At 40.6% G+C, this 14,538-nt stretch overlaps 1 protein-coding gene across 1 annotated transcript in view; it reads left to right on the top strand.

Annotated features, from left to right (window-relative positions):
- The window catches only part of piezo1 (piezo-type mechanosensitive ion channel component 1), a 94,046-nt gene that overhangs the window by 56,539 nt on the left and 22,969 nt on the right, over positions 1-14,538 (top strand). Inside the window, 13 exon segments of the mRNA XM_044213011.1 lie at positions 755-859; positions 1,958-2,114; positions 2,873-3,116; positions 7,336-7,432; positions 7,770-7,935; positions 8,890-8,979; positions 10,680-10,762; positions 11,656-11,724; positions 11,883-11,977; positions 12,339-12,483; positions 13,068-13,139; positions 14,055-14,227; positions 14,321-14,430. Of these exon segments, the coding sequence (XP_044068946.1) occupies positions 755-859; positions 1,958-2,114; positions 2,873-3,116; positions 7,336-7,432; positions 7,770-7,935; positions 8,890-8,979; positions 10,680-10,762; positions 11,656-11,724; positions 11,883-11,977; positions 12,339-12,483; positions 13,068-13,139; positions 14,055-14,227; positions 14,321-14,430 (1,606 nt within the window).

Raw genomic sequence — 14,538 nt, 5'->3', positions numbered from 1 at the left:
AGCCACCCACCCCCACAATCTCCCAACATACACCCACATAAACTCACCCACATAGGCTCTATAATGTTCAGTTATTGTTGAGTCAGGTGGAGAGGAGGAGCCGATTCAACTCTGTGGTCATTTTTGAGGCCATAGTTAGTGGTGGTGTTGTATTGGACTGTATTAAAATGTTTTGTCCACCCCGTTTATACACGATGGGTACAGAATAATAGACTCGCCTCACCTCATTGTCTTCAGTACCATTCTTTGCACACTTTGGGATTTGGAGCCTTTGAAAAGCTGAGCAGCTCTACAGTCCTGGTGATGCCAGTGTGTTAATCACACTTTTAGCCAATTCTTGATTTTTCATTCACATTCATGTGGGTATGGTTTATGTATTTTTCACACGTGAAAATATCAGAGAACGGCCTTCTGTTCTACACAGTCATTGTTTCAGTTTCTGGTCACAGAGTGCGTGTGTTTATAGCATAGACTACTGCATATAAAGATGGCCGACGCGTCTCCTCTTCCTCCCACTGTACTAAATGAAGCCAAAACGTCCCGGATACGGGAGCTGCCATCTTGCGCTGGTGACGTCATTTGGAGCCGTTTGGAGCCATTTAGTTTGGCTATTATCCCATCTGCTAACATGGAGGGGGCGGGGTTTATGACCAATACTGCAACCAGCCACCAGGGGCCGATCGAGATGTTTACTACTTCTCCTACAACTACTACTACACCTATCTGTATTTCCTGTGTGTCTGCTGTCCTGTAGACTACCCATGGCGGTGGAACACTCCAGTGTTGATGAACTCGGCTCTCATTAAATGGATCTATCTGCCTGACTTCTACACTGTGCCTAACTCCAAAAACCTCATAGGTCAGTTTGTGTGCATATGTCTCTGTGTCTGTGTGTGCATCTGTGTGTCTTTGTCAGTCAATTAACTAATTAATTTATCTGTAGGAAACGTGCTGATTAATGTTGGCTGGATTACTGATCCTGAAGATATCTAAATTGACACCTTCAGACTTGGGTTAGAAAGCAAGAATCACAGTTTTTTCATCTTAGAATGTACTCTTTCCTCCGAGCAGAGTTTATTCTTGTCTGGCAAGAATCTAAATTGACACCTTTGTGTGTTTGAGAGGGGAGAAGTCATTTGCAGATCCAGAGATCTGAGCAGAGTTTATTCAGACAAAAGGTTCAAAAGATTGCTTGTTTTGTGAATGTGGGGAGACATTCACCCCTGTTGCTGAGAAAGAGAAACTCTTTCTAGTACTTTTGAAAAGAATGGAAGGTTATAGACTAGTCATACATTATTTAGAGACCCTGGATCAAGGTGCGGTTTCTTAAGTAGAGGTTTAACCACAGTAGTCTTAAAGCTAATGGGGACAGTTGTAAGTGATACATTAACAGTATTCAACGTTGGAGGTCCCAGAAATGTTTCGAGAGAGAGAGCCTCAAAATAAGAGCAGAGACTAACTGGGATTCAGTTCAATTTTATTTATATAGCGCCAATTCATAACAGAAGTTATTTTATTGCACTTTTCCTATAGAGCAGGTCTAGACCGAACTCTTTATAATATTATTTACAGAGACCCAACAAATCCCACCATGACTTGGCCACAGTGGCAAGGAAAAACTTCCTTTAAGAGGCAGAAACCTCGAGCAGAACCAGACTCAATGGTGGGCGGCCATCTGCTGCTGAATGTCGCACTGTCGATTTTACAGAAGTAGCAGGAGACGAGGAGCTACTTTCGTATCTAATGTCATCTATTTCTCTGCAGAAAAAATCCAAAAAGCGAAATCTAGGATTGTGTTTGTTGTCACAGATTAGGGGAGAGAAATAGACTGCTTTGGCTTAGACCTGCTTAAGAGCATGTGTTTCCTCGTTAAACCAGGATGAGGACAAGACCTCTTTGACTGTCTTGTTTTAGTAGAAAAAATCCAACTGAATCCAGGAGTTGTGTGTGTCCACAGCGGACTTTGTGTTGCTGATGTGTGCATCCCAGCAGTGGAAGGTGTTTGAGTGTGAGCACACGGAGGAGTGGATGGTTCTGGCAGGAGAGAACACAGACGACCCTGAACCAATGGAAGAGCGACTGTTTAACCCTGCACCCAACTTCATCAACTGCAGGTCAATACAGCACGTGTCTGTCTGTCTTACTATCACTTAGCCTGCTGTGCTCCTGTCACGTTTGCTATGAGCTGTAGTTCCTCTACTTCAGAGAGACAGACCATTTGACTATACTCACTGTTCAGGAATGGAAAAATTTGGTAAGGATATATCCACCGATATTCTGTTTTTAAAATATACATCTAACACTAACAAACCTCTTAGATAAAGATCTCTTAAATTCAGTTATTAAAATGACCAAGATATTTAACAAGCGGGACATTTTACAGTTAAAAAATAAACTTTTCAAACATATGCAACAGTAAACCTCACAACTATAGACAACAACACAAATACAACAAACATATATATTCAAGTTAGGATTAGACAAATAAGATTTAAATATATGAAAATGCAGCCTATAAAACAAAAAATGTTAAATGTAATTATTACTATAATAACTATAATAAACATTGTGAAAATTAAATGATTTTTAGCTCTCTGGTAGACAAACTATGTAATGGAGATATGTATGTCATATGCATTTCTGTAATGCAGTTTCTTATTTCTTATCAACCGACATACATGGCAGAAGCTAAAATCAGATGATAATATCGGCCAGGCTGATGTATGGTTTGTATGCTTTCATCATCTAGTTGGCTGAATCACTTTTAATAAAAACTTGACTCTCCCTCTCCTGCTCACTCTTCACAGTGAAAGCTTCTTCGTCGATCAAATCTGGAATGTTTGGACATATTTTTCCCCTTGTCCTCCTCTAGGAGTTACCTGGACATGGCTAAAGTTTTGGTGTTTCGTCACCTCTTCTGGTTTGTGCTGTCGGTGGTCTTCATCACCGGGGCTACCAGGATCTCTGTGTTTGGATTGGGCTACCTGCTCGCCTGCTTCTTTTTCCTCCTGTTTGGGACCCAGCTATTGGTCAAACCATCCAGGACCCGCCTCGCCCTGTGGGACTGTCTCATCATCTATAACGTGGCAGTCATTATATCTAAAAATATGTTATCAGTAAGTATAAAGCTCATCCTATGGTGCTAGTTTGCAGCTTTTAGGGGCTTCTGAGTTCCTCTGAATTTTTGTCTTGGTAAATAGTAAAACATATTACTAAATAAATTAGTAACATACGGTGGCAGCTATAGGAAACTACAACATCAGCTATCAGCATGTGTTCTAACAAATTAGATATTGGGAGGTGATGAAATTTAGAGCTCTATTTTAATTGTGCAAGCGCAACAACAAGCACAAAGCGGGGGGCACATGGACTGTGTGGGCGTCTACAAGCGCACCTGCTATTTTGGATAAACCTCCATGCCTAGATAAATGATGTGCCTTGTTAACAGCAGATACAGTCAGCTGCACAGATGAGTCGCACACACAGTTATTTTTTTAATGTATATCATTCATTTCCCACCCGTGTTGCTTTCATTTTCCATGCAGTTCTGTTGAATAACGCATCACTTGGCGCTTTCATGGCATAATCAATAACTAGAGACGTGTCTCTTTCAGCCTTCTCGTTTGCTCGCTAAATCTGAACAATAAACTATATTTTATGTTAGCTAATGCATAAAAACAATCTGTATCAGTGTTTTACAAAAAGCTTCAGCATAAAACGTTCATCACCTTATGATATAATAAGCAAGCACTTCACTAAAAATATGCTCTGTGTGGGAAGCACACTCCCTCATACACATCAAATATGATAAGAACAGCTGATTTCAGGCGCACTGGGTCATGTCTAGCTGCTGGCCAGCTGCAATGGAAAAACATGAAGCAGAATGGACACACTACAGCAGACACACATGGACACACTACAGCAGTCTGATGGCAGTACACCGTTTCAGCTTCCATAATCACTGGTGGGTAGATAAAGCATTACAACTGGTTTCCAAATAAGGCGCTTAGGGGCATTACAAGGCAGCGCTGCATTCACTACGTCATCAAGGTACGTGACGAAATGAACCGGGAAACCCTCGCCCCCCCTGTTTAAAAAAAAAAAATAAATAATAATCAAATCGCCCACTCCTCATATCACAAAGAGAGTGAAATAATGTAAACACAGTTAATATGGCGAATAGAATCACAGCACGATACCGCCTGGTCATGTGTTGCAGTGATGCTGTCAACAGTTGAAATCTGACGGTGAACTTTAAATCAGAACCTATTTACGCTGTAGGTATAAGTATAATCTACGTAGAAGGTACAAGTATAAACCAGCTTTACTGATGTTGAATTTTAATAAACCTTGTATTCTTTAAAATCTCAGCAACCAATCAGGTATCAGATGAGTGACTGGTATTGATCAGCAACACCGCCTCTGGTAAATTATGATTATTTTGTGCAAAGAGCCAATAAAATGACACAGATTACAGCTTTAAATCTCAGAACTAAGTGACATAGACATGCAATGTTAACATCATTCAATGAATTTGTAGAATTTGGGCTGCTGGGGCTGTGTTCAGTGTCTTACATTTAGTTCCAAGCAAAGAGATTCCTTTTGACAAAGCTGAGAGAATCGTTGACCCTGCAGAATCGACCCACTCACTATGTTTACATTCAATTCAATTGCATTCAATTAAAATAAATGTAATAAAAAATAAATTAAAATACATTTTAAAATGAAGATTAAATTAAATCAAATGAATGTATGAATTAGATAAAAATTATTTTAGATTAAATTAAAGTGGCTATACTTAGTATTTTTTATAATAACAATGTATCAATTGAAATGTGACAAGGGTCGCTCGTAGTGATGAACCTCCGGAGAATTATCAGCTGACTGTGCAGCTCCCCTAGTCCTTACAGAGCTTTATAGTGAGTTTCAGCTCGTTGTTTATCCGTCCACCCACAGCTTCACAGTTCTGGTTCCCTCTCAGCTCTCAGAGCGTCATTTTCAGAGAAAAAGCTGTAAAAAGCCTCTGAACACGAGCCGCTCAGCAGCAAACAGCAGACAGTTAAATTTACATTTACATTTATTTCTAATTAAAGAGAATTTTCAGTCTAATTTCATATATGAAACCAAGTAAACTATTGATATTCATCCTTTGATGTAGTAATTCTACATTTAGAGATTATTCTACAGGTCATCTGTTGATGGCCATGAAATCAGCCTTACTTATTTATTTCACTTGGTGACTATTTAATGTTCACGTAATGAACTGTCAAACAAATGTGGATCTGAGGAGCGGGGAATCATTCTCACAGCTGAGATATGTCAAGTCCATCAGCACCGTCCGAGTAGCAGAGAGTTGTGCAAACTATCATCTCCAGTGTTATTGGATTGTTTCGATTTGTTGGTGAGCTGATTTTATTTGTATTAACTCACCTGTCATCAAAATATTTTTTTAAAAGGTCATTATTGTTGTATTTTTGGAAAGCACTGACGCGATCAGGCACATTAGGTACAGCATTTGACTGATTGTGAGTAGGTCACCACTAACTTCTCTCAGACTTAGGACCTGTTTTTCTGGTACAAAATAACTGTAGTACCATTACTGCTGCTGATAATATCAAGGGGCATTCTATTCTCTAGGATTATGGAAGGCCATTGTTATGGAGTTTGAAGAGAAATCTGTAAAAACACTGACCTGGAAAACACTGAATTGTGTATTTCTGTGTCAAGTCAAGTCAGTTTTATTTATATAGCCTATATCACAAATCACAAATTTGCCTCAAGGGGCATTACAATCTGTACAGCATACTGTTGTAGCTAGTCAAGCCGGGAAACAGGGAATGCCAGGGAACAGGACCCAAACGCAGACGAGCAAGCAAAGCTGGTGATGATCAATATTTATTAACCAAGAAGGGCTTACACAGGAGTAGGCAGTCAAAACTGAAAAAACAAGTCCAATGGTCAGCAGGAGAATCCAAAATCCACAGACAAGCAAGGTACCAAGGTGTAACTAATTAGGGCGGGGCAAACAATCAAAACTGGAGGGAAAAGCAACCAAAGACAGGAAGTAAAACAACAAGACACACAAGGAGAGGAGAACACTTCAAAATAAAACAGGAAATAACAGGACAGAACCCCCAAACCATGACAGACACCCTCTGTCCTTAGACCCTCAATTCAGATAATGGGGAGAAAATGGAAGTAACCTGAAGAAGAGCAACAGAGGAGGGATCCCTCTCACAGGACAGACAGACAGGAAACAGATGTGTGTACAGAATAGACCAACATTGTAAAATGATAGCATGGACAATGAGGATGACCAAATTATAGATAGACTGTAAACATATAAAGAATATAATCCAGGAGGACGTTGAGCAACTTCAGGTGTGGCCGAACTGACCTGAGCCACATGACCTCCTCTCCACCACGGAGACCTGGAAGAGGACAGACTACACAAAGAGAGGAGAAAGGAACAGACACACACAGGGAGAGGGAGACAAGGGCAACATGCGAGACATGAGAGACCCAGACATACAGCTTTTAGGCTCATGTGCTTGTGGGACACAAACAAACAGAGGGTCAGAGAGATGCAGTGGTTTTCAGAAGGTTTACACTATTCGGCAGGACAAACGTGGACTCTAAGTACTCAGTTTAATGATTTATTGAGACTGAGACCGACGTGCTGGAAGGGTAATGGTAACAGGTACAAGGTTATCAAAAATAAGCAACTAGCTGAAAGTTAAGGCAAAAAGATGAGTTCTAAGTTTGGATTTAAAGCCTCAGCAGAGTCACACTGTCTGATATCAACAGGGAGGTCATTCCAGAAGAAGGGGGCACAATAGGGAAAGTCCCTGCAGCCATCTGACAGACAGGAGCCCTGTATTCTGAGAGCAGAGAGCACAGGATGGGATATAAGGTTTAAGGAGGTCAGACAGGTATGAAGGTGCAGGCCCATTTACAGTTTTAAAAGTCATCAGAAGCACCTTAAAATCTGGTCTGACATGGATAGGGAACCAATGAAGGGAAACTAATTTGGTGTAATTTGGTCAAATGTTCTAGTTTTAGTTAAGATTCTAGCACTATTTTAGCTCTAACCTTTTTTCTGAACCATCTGAAGACTTTTAGTTCAGGCACGGGGCAGGCCTGACAACAGTACATTACAATAATCAAGTCTGGATAAAACAAAGGCATGAATTAGGATCTGTGCATCAGCCAAGGACAGACAAGACCTCATTTGATCTGTGTTGCGTAAGTGGAAAAAGGCTGTCTTGGTGATTTTTTAAAGTGCTGATCAAAAGAGAGGGTAGGATCAAACCAAGATTCTTGTCTGTGTTTCAGATCCTGGCGTGTGTGTTTGTGTTTGAGATGCAGAAAGGCTTCTGTTGGGTGATTCAACTCTTCAGCCTGGTTTGCACAGTCAAAGGATACTATGACCGTAAGTGCTTTAATAATAATAATACACCACAAAACTAACCTGTATACATTAGGAATAGTATCTATATAACTTAAGCAAAAATGATTTATTATTGCATTGTGTTTCCTACTGTACATCTTGGGACATTTGGTTTATGAAGGACAAGCGATTTGGTATTAAACAGTGCAAGAAATCCTTTTTAAAAATCCCCTTTTTCTGTTGAGTCTGGATCTGGAGCTTTCAATATTAGAAGGCTGTGAAATAGCAGCACTGCATTCACATGCTATTTTCTGAAAAAAGCAGAAGCAGTCACATTTTATCTTGGTATGTGTCATTGTGCGTTTTTTTTCCCTGACAGCGAAAGTAGTGAGTGGCAAGACCTGCAGCCTCCCAGTAGAAGAGGCCGGGATCATCTGGGACAGTATCTGTTTCCTCTGCCTGTTACTGCAGCGGAGGGTCTTCCTGAGTTTCTACTTCCTGCATGTGGCGGCAGAGCTGCAGGCTTCTGCCAAACAGGCCTCGAGGTAAAACCCAACGTACAGATTACTGACTGACTGAAGGAGCGAATGCAGTGCTTCCAATGCTAGGAGAAAAAATATATCTCTGTTACACATAATTATGTTTAATTAAATATACTTCAAATCAAACTAATCTGAGAAAGAAAAATCCATCTTTGGTTGCAACTCATGTTCACACTAAACCCCGAAACTGTGATGAGGTGTGAGAAATAGACATGATTTAATTTAAATGGCTCACAAGCCAAAAAGTTTAGGATGAATGTTTATTCTTGAACTTTGGGGACAGTATATGTAACAAAATAATCTAAGCTCAAAGGTCCCACTGACTTTTCAAGGCTTTCAACCACATGTCACTGTCTTCTTCAGTGGATGGAGTTATGTCAGGTTTGACTTGTGTGTCAGTTTAACAGGATAAAGTGACATTTATTATACTGTACGTACAGCACCTATAAAAAGCATTCACATGGAAGTTTTCATGTTTTATCGTTTAACAACACTGATAGTGTTCATTTAATGTGGCTTTATGACACTGATCACCAGAAAAAGATCATTTAATGTCAAAGGGAAAACAGATCTCTACCATGTGATCTTAATTAATTACAAATATTCAATACAACATACATGTTTGCATACGTCACACCCTTAAAAAGGACACACCTAAATCATCACTGGTAAAGTTGTAGAAGTCACATAATTGGTTAAATGTTACATCTACTTTAATTTAATGTTGTAAGACAACAAAACACGAAAATGTAATCCCTTCATGCTACACACACAAATAAACAAAAACAGAAAACTCTGGGGTGGATGGCAGAAGATCCCAAATGTGGAGACTAGAATTAATTTGACACATTTTCTTTGTTAATTGAAATAAAGCTGCAGTGGATATTGGCTCCCCAGTTACTTGCTAAAGGCAGTTACTTTCTGACAAATGCAATGACAGCTGTTTCTTCCTTCCAGGGGCTTTGAGCTCTTCAGAGCCAGTATCGTGAAGAACATTAAGTTCCACCAACAAGCTGAGAGGAAATCTCTGTCTCAGCTCAAGAGATCGTAAGTGTTCGCAGTACAGTAAGTGCAGCTGATGAAATTTGCTCTTGTGAGTAGCATTATAATGGTGCATCAAAGTAGAATTGCAGGATGATGAAATCCTTAAAAATGGAGTGTTGAACCTTGAGGTGAAGGCTCTAGGGAAGGCAATGTCGGTCTGTCAGTCAGTCCACCACTTTGTAATTCATTTGTTTTACTTTTTGTAATTTTGTGCTTGTACCGACTTTGCTGACCCCCTGATGTTTCCTCTAGCGCCACCATGAGGTTGACAGTTTTGGTATTTAGTGAAAGTCCCCAACAATTATTGGATGTTTTGCCATGAAATTGGGCACAGATATCCACGTTGCCTACACCACAAAGTTTACACTTACCTAGTGAAATATCTTTACATACTTGATTGGCACAAACATTTGTACAGACATTCATGGTTCCCAGACAATAAATCATCCCATGACCTTTCATCTAGCACCGTTATCGGGAGAGAGTTTCCACTGCTGTAGTTTCCGACGAGATACCTGCAAAACTAATGACATTTCTCAGCTGTACTTTGTGTTCAGTGCTAATTAGCAAATGTTAGCATGCTAAGACTAAGATGGTGAACATGGTAAACATTACACCTGCTTAACATTAGCATGTCAGCATTTTGATGGTTGATGCTGACATTAGCATTCAGCTCAAAGCACTGCTGTGTCTAAGTAGCGTGGCTGTTGACTCTGGAGGCCTTTACACACCGGGGCGTTTTATTCGTCACGCTCCCGTGTGTAAAGGCCTTTAGTCTTGTTGAACTGGAGTCTGACTGATATATTGTCAGGCCAATATTATTGGCTGATATTTGCTTATCACAAATACACTACATGGCCAATAGTAAATGGACACCTGAACATTCTCCCCATATGTGAAAGATGTGATTTCGACACCATGGTCATTAATGTGCCGCTGTAACAGCCTCAACTCTTCAGGTTTCAAGCTCTCCAGCAGATGTTGAACCTGCTGCAGGGATTTGCTCCCATTCAGCCCCTGGAGCATTAGTGAGGTCCAACACTGATGTTCAGTCCCAAAGCTGTTGGATGGGGTTGAGGTCAGGGCTCTGTGCAGGCCAGTCAAGTTCGTCTACACCAAAATGGGAAAAGCTTTTCTTTATGGAGCTGCTTTGTGAATGGGGCATTGTCATGTTGAAACAGGAAAGGGACAAATCCAAACTGTTGACAGAAGTTGGAAGACAACTCTAAAATATCATTGTATGCTGCAGTATTAAGATTTGCACTCACTGCAAGGGGCCCAAGCCAGGAAAAACAGACCCAGACCAAAAGTACACTTGGGTTTGTGGACATACTTTTGGCCATATAGTGTATTTCACAATAAACATAAATGCTTGCAAATATGCAAAAAGAAGTTGCATCACAAAAAGGATAGGTTGCATTTTTATGTATTTTCAGCCCTTATTCGTCTAAAGTCACAACTATAATCTTGTGTAATTAACAAATTCCACAAGATTGAAGTTAATCTTCAAACATAATGTAAATGTGGCTCATAACTCTGTGCCCACCTGACCTAAATATAGCTTAGACAAAAATCCAACAGGTAGCTACAGAGTACAAAGAGTTACATTAGCCCACAGCAAATATTAAGAACTAGCTCCAAAAGAGAATCAAAGTTCAACTCTTCTGTCTCCTCTCCTTCCTTTTCCTGTCCTCTTCTCTCAGGATGCAGAGAATTCGCTCCAAGCAGCAGAAGTACAGAGATGGACACAAAACAAGTGACGATTCCAACAAGAGTCAGACTGCTGGTATGACTCACTGGTTTACTGGTTGATTGGAAAAATATTGGTCAAGCTGTTAGAAAGATGCAGCGCCCCTCAGGGTTTAATCAGTGTAACTCAGCAGCGAAGTGCATCAGTCGGCAAGTTTCATTTCATTGTGCGTCTTCTTTGATGGTCCACTGACTGTGGGCTGTAAAAAATGGTGATGTCAGTCAGTTGGTCTGCCCAGAGGCTTTCAGAGGGAATATTGTAATTTTTTATATGGCTGTTGTTACTGAATAATATTTTACACTCAACATAAGCTCATAAAATAACATTGGTGTCTTTCCTTCTTTCCTTTCTTCCCCCCTTCCTACTTTCTTTCATTCCCTGCGTACTGTCTGCCTTCTGTCTGTCCTTCATCTCATATTTTTTTCCTTCATTCTTTCTTCAACTGATCTGAAAACTGGAGATACAAGAATTGCATGTGACAATGAACTAAACTGTGCTGTTCTTCACAAAGAGTACCACTGATGGTTAGCTGAGTACATTTTACTGCGAATACATGTTTGCTTTCACTTAAAGCTGCGTGAATCAGTGTTTGACCACTAGGGGCAGAATAACTCCGAAACAAGCTGAGAGACTCACAACCCTGACATATTACGTTTTTTTTTGTAAAGTATTGTTTTTGAAAGATAAATAAATGAAGTTATTTTAGTATTACCATATTAAGTTGTTCTTGCTAATCTTCTGGGCAATATGCCATGAAATCTGTTGAGCACATTCATGTTTCCATAAAGATGAACCCCTTTAATTTGAATGACCCCATGACCTCTACTCTAGCGCCACCCTCAGGTCGCATTTATGTTTTTAATTCAACCATTAGTAAAACCATTCATATGTTTGTCCTCAAATCTAAATCTTCTCTTGTTTCCTTCCAGAGACCCAGACAGACAAGAAAAGGTCCAGGAAGAAAAAGTGGCACCAGCCGTGGTTGGACCATGCTACAGGTATGGCAAACACACGTTTTATCTGGGATTACCACAAGGACACGCCACTGATAGGTGAAAAGTATACTCTAAGAGTGAAGTAGTCCCTCTGATCTAACTTTAGATAATCGCCGTATAGTAAGGTAGAGGAGGCTGTAATGTGTTTCTTCTACACACAGTTCTCCACTCAGGAGAGTACTACCTGTTTGAATCAGACAGTGAGGATGAAGAGGAGCTGCAGTCTGAAGAACAGAAGCCTCAGACTGCCTGTCAGGTCACTATATCCATATACCATTTTTTTATGGGAGTCTTATGTTGCTATATTTGTCATCACGCATGCCAAGTTACAGTTTACTCACCAGCCGTGCTGTAGAGTTTGTGGACAAACACAGCAGTGGGGCTGCAGCAAGACCAGAGACAGTCCACTACCAGGTCTAATGCTGCAGTAGACAGTTGTAAAGCTGCGTCCAGTGGAGTCACATGTCCACATGAAATGATTTTAAACAATTGACTGATATTGTAAACTGCATATAGTTGCAGTTGTTATATCAAAATGTTTGCTATGGTTAACATGCAGTGTTTAAACTCTAATTTGCATGTTTTTTGTGTTGTTAATTCTCACTCTTTCCTCTCAGTTGGCATACCAAGCGTGGGTGAGCAGCGTGAAAACAGCTTTGAGAGAACGACAGAGACACCAGAGACAGCTGAGGAGGATTGAGAGAAAAGAGAAAGAGAGAGAAGGAAGAATGGGTTCACAGCAGGAGGCTTTCTCTGTGATGGGTTAGATATTCTTACATCCTTTTTTACTGTCAGGGATGCCAGAGCAGATGTGAGACACAGTAACGGAGCAAACTCTGTTGTAATGTAATGTTCAGTGTTGTGGTCAGGAGGAGAGCATGTGATCTCTCTCTCAACATGACTGAGTGGCCTCAGTAAAGTCCACATTTCTGTCTAACTTGTGAGGCAATGCGTTGTAAAATATGAAGGAAGAAGAGTAGTCCCTCACAGGCTGCATCAGTAATCAATTTCAAATGTATTTTGCAGTTGAAGCCGTAATTAATGAGCACAGTGAGTGTGAAGGACCATTTCTCAATAGTCTAACCTTTTCTGTAAATCCCCTGCTCTCTTCAGTTTCATCATTTATTATAGGAATCGGCTGCCTATTTTGTACAAGGTGGGACTCACATGCTGCATGTAAAGTATTTTGCTGGATATTATAGTGGCTGAGTCCGGGAGCTTCACCATACCATACACTAAAAAGGAAAAGAGAAAAATAAAAAGATGTCAGGTGTACGGCTCTTGTAGGGTGATCTAGACTCAAGATGAGTTGTAAACTGTGTGTGTGTGTGTGTGTGTGTGTGTAGGTTGTGGGGACGATGTGTTTGAGGAGCCTGTCATTCAGGAAGAGGTGGAGGAGCCAGAGGAACAGGAATCTGGTAGGTTCACATTCAAGGTCTTTGCTTACTCCACCTTTCCCCATCACAACATGCTGCTGTGTCCACTCCATAGTGTGTTATGTATGTGTCCAGTCTACAGTGCGCAGTGAATGAATGGCTTCCTCTTGTGTTTGTAGTTAGTTATTGGCATCATGAGAGTAACTAATAAATACTTTCAGTTTATTGGTTGTGTGTTCAGAAAATGGGGCACTTAATAAGAGCCTAAACAGCTAAATAGAGTATAATTCAGTTAAGTATCATGAAGCCAGTGCAATCAGTCTTAAGACTGAATTGATTGGTTCAGATTCTCAACTTTATTAGGTTAGGATAGGTAAGGGTTAACGTACAGCGAGCCGGTCATTATTGCGAAATGAAACCCGACAGGGTGATGCGGGCCTAGAATCACCCTCGCTGTATGTTATCTGTACATTATCCCACTTATTACTCAGATATTTACTAAAGAAATCAATAATTTGACACCAGATATTGATTTAAAAAGGACTTCTTTCTGCGGATTAATATGATTGGACTCCGGAGTCTATGATCAGAACTGCGTCCATAGCAGCGGTCTGCTCTTCAGGAATAACTGACCGTAGAATGCCGTAATTGACCAATCAGCATCGAGTATTCAACAGAGCTGTGTAACAATCCTGTTTATTAGACAGTACAAAGATAACAGTACACACATGCAAGAGTAGCCCTATTTTACTGCTGCCATTATACAACAAGATTTACAAGACCGAACTAGTACAAATGTGAGAATGTGCTCTCCTTGTCATTTCCACACATACATTTAAAATGTATCCACAATCTTTTCAAAGTATGGAAAAAGTTCTTCTCAGGACCCTGCTGAATCTACCGCCAGTCCCAGTTTGCTTCCTTTACTGTATCATCGTCTCTGTGTGTGTGCTGCAGGTCATGGCGAGATGGTTCAGAGGATCTTGGATATCCTGCGTTTCTTATGGGCCATAGTTCTGGCCATGTTGGACGGACTGACTCAGTGGTTCAACCTGCTAACGAAACAGTACAGAGAGACATCTACTGTTCTGTGCAATGAACGTTACTTCATTATACACAAGATACAGCAGGTACAGAGATTTTTGCTAAGCAAAACCTGATCACTCACAGACAAACACACACACACACACACGTATCCTCTAATTTGTGTCCATCTCCCTCAGCATCATACAACAGCAGACTCCACAGATGACCAGGTATCTCAGGGCAGTGAGAGTCCCACACTGGAGACCTGTTTGGATGAGACTGATGCAGAAAACTCCACCAGATACAGGTCAGTGTAGAAAGAGTGTGGCTGAGAGGCACCGCTCCTAGAACACACCGTGCTGTTAATGTGGCTCCACACCCTGGCAAACGTACACAGGTTGAGGCGGAATTTTCA

This window comes from Siniperca chuatsi, linkage group LG11 (assembly GCF_020085105.1).
Source record: "Siniperca chuatsi isolate FFG_IHB_CAS linkage group LG11, ASM2008510v1, whole genome shotgun sequence".
Classification (NCBI taxonomy): Eukaryota; Metazoa; Chordata; class Actinopteri; order Centrarchiformes; family Sinipercidae; genus Siniperca; species Siniperca chuatsi.
Note: the sequence above shows the minus strand (reverse complement) of the source record. Positions and strands in the feature narration are given on the sequence as shown.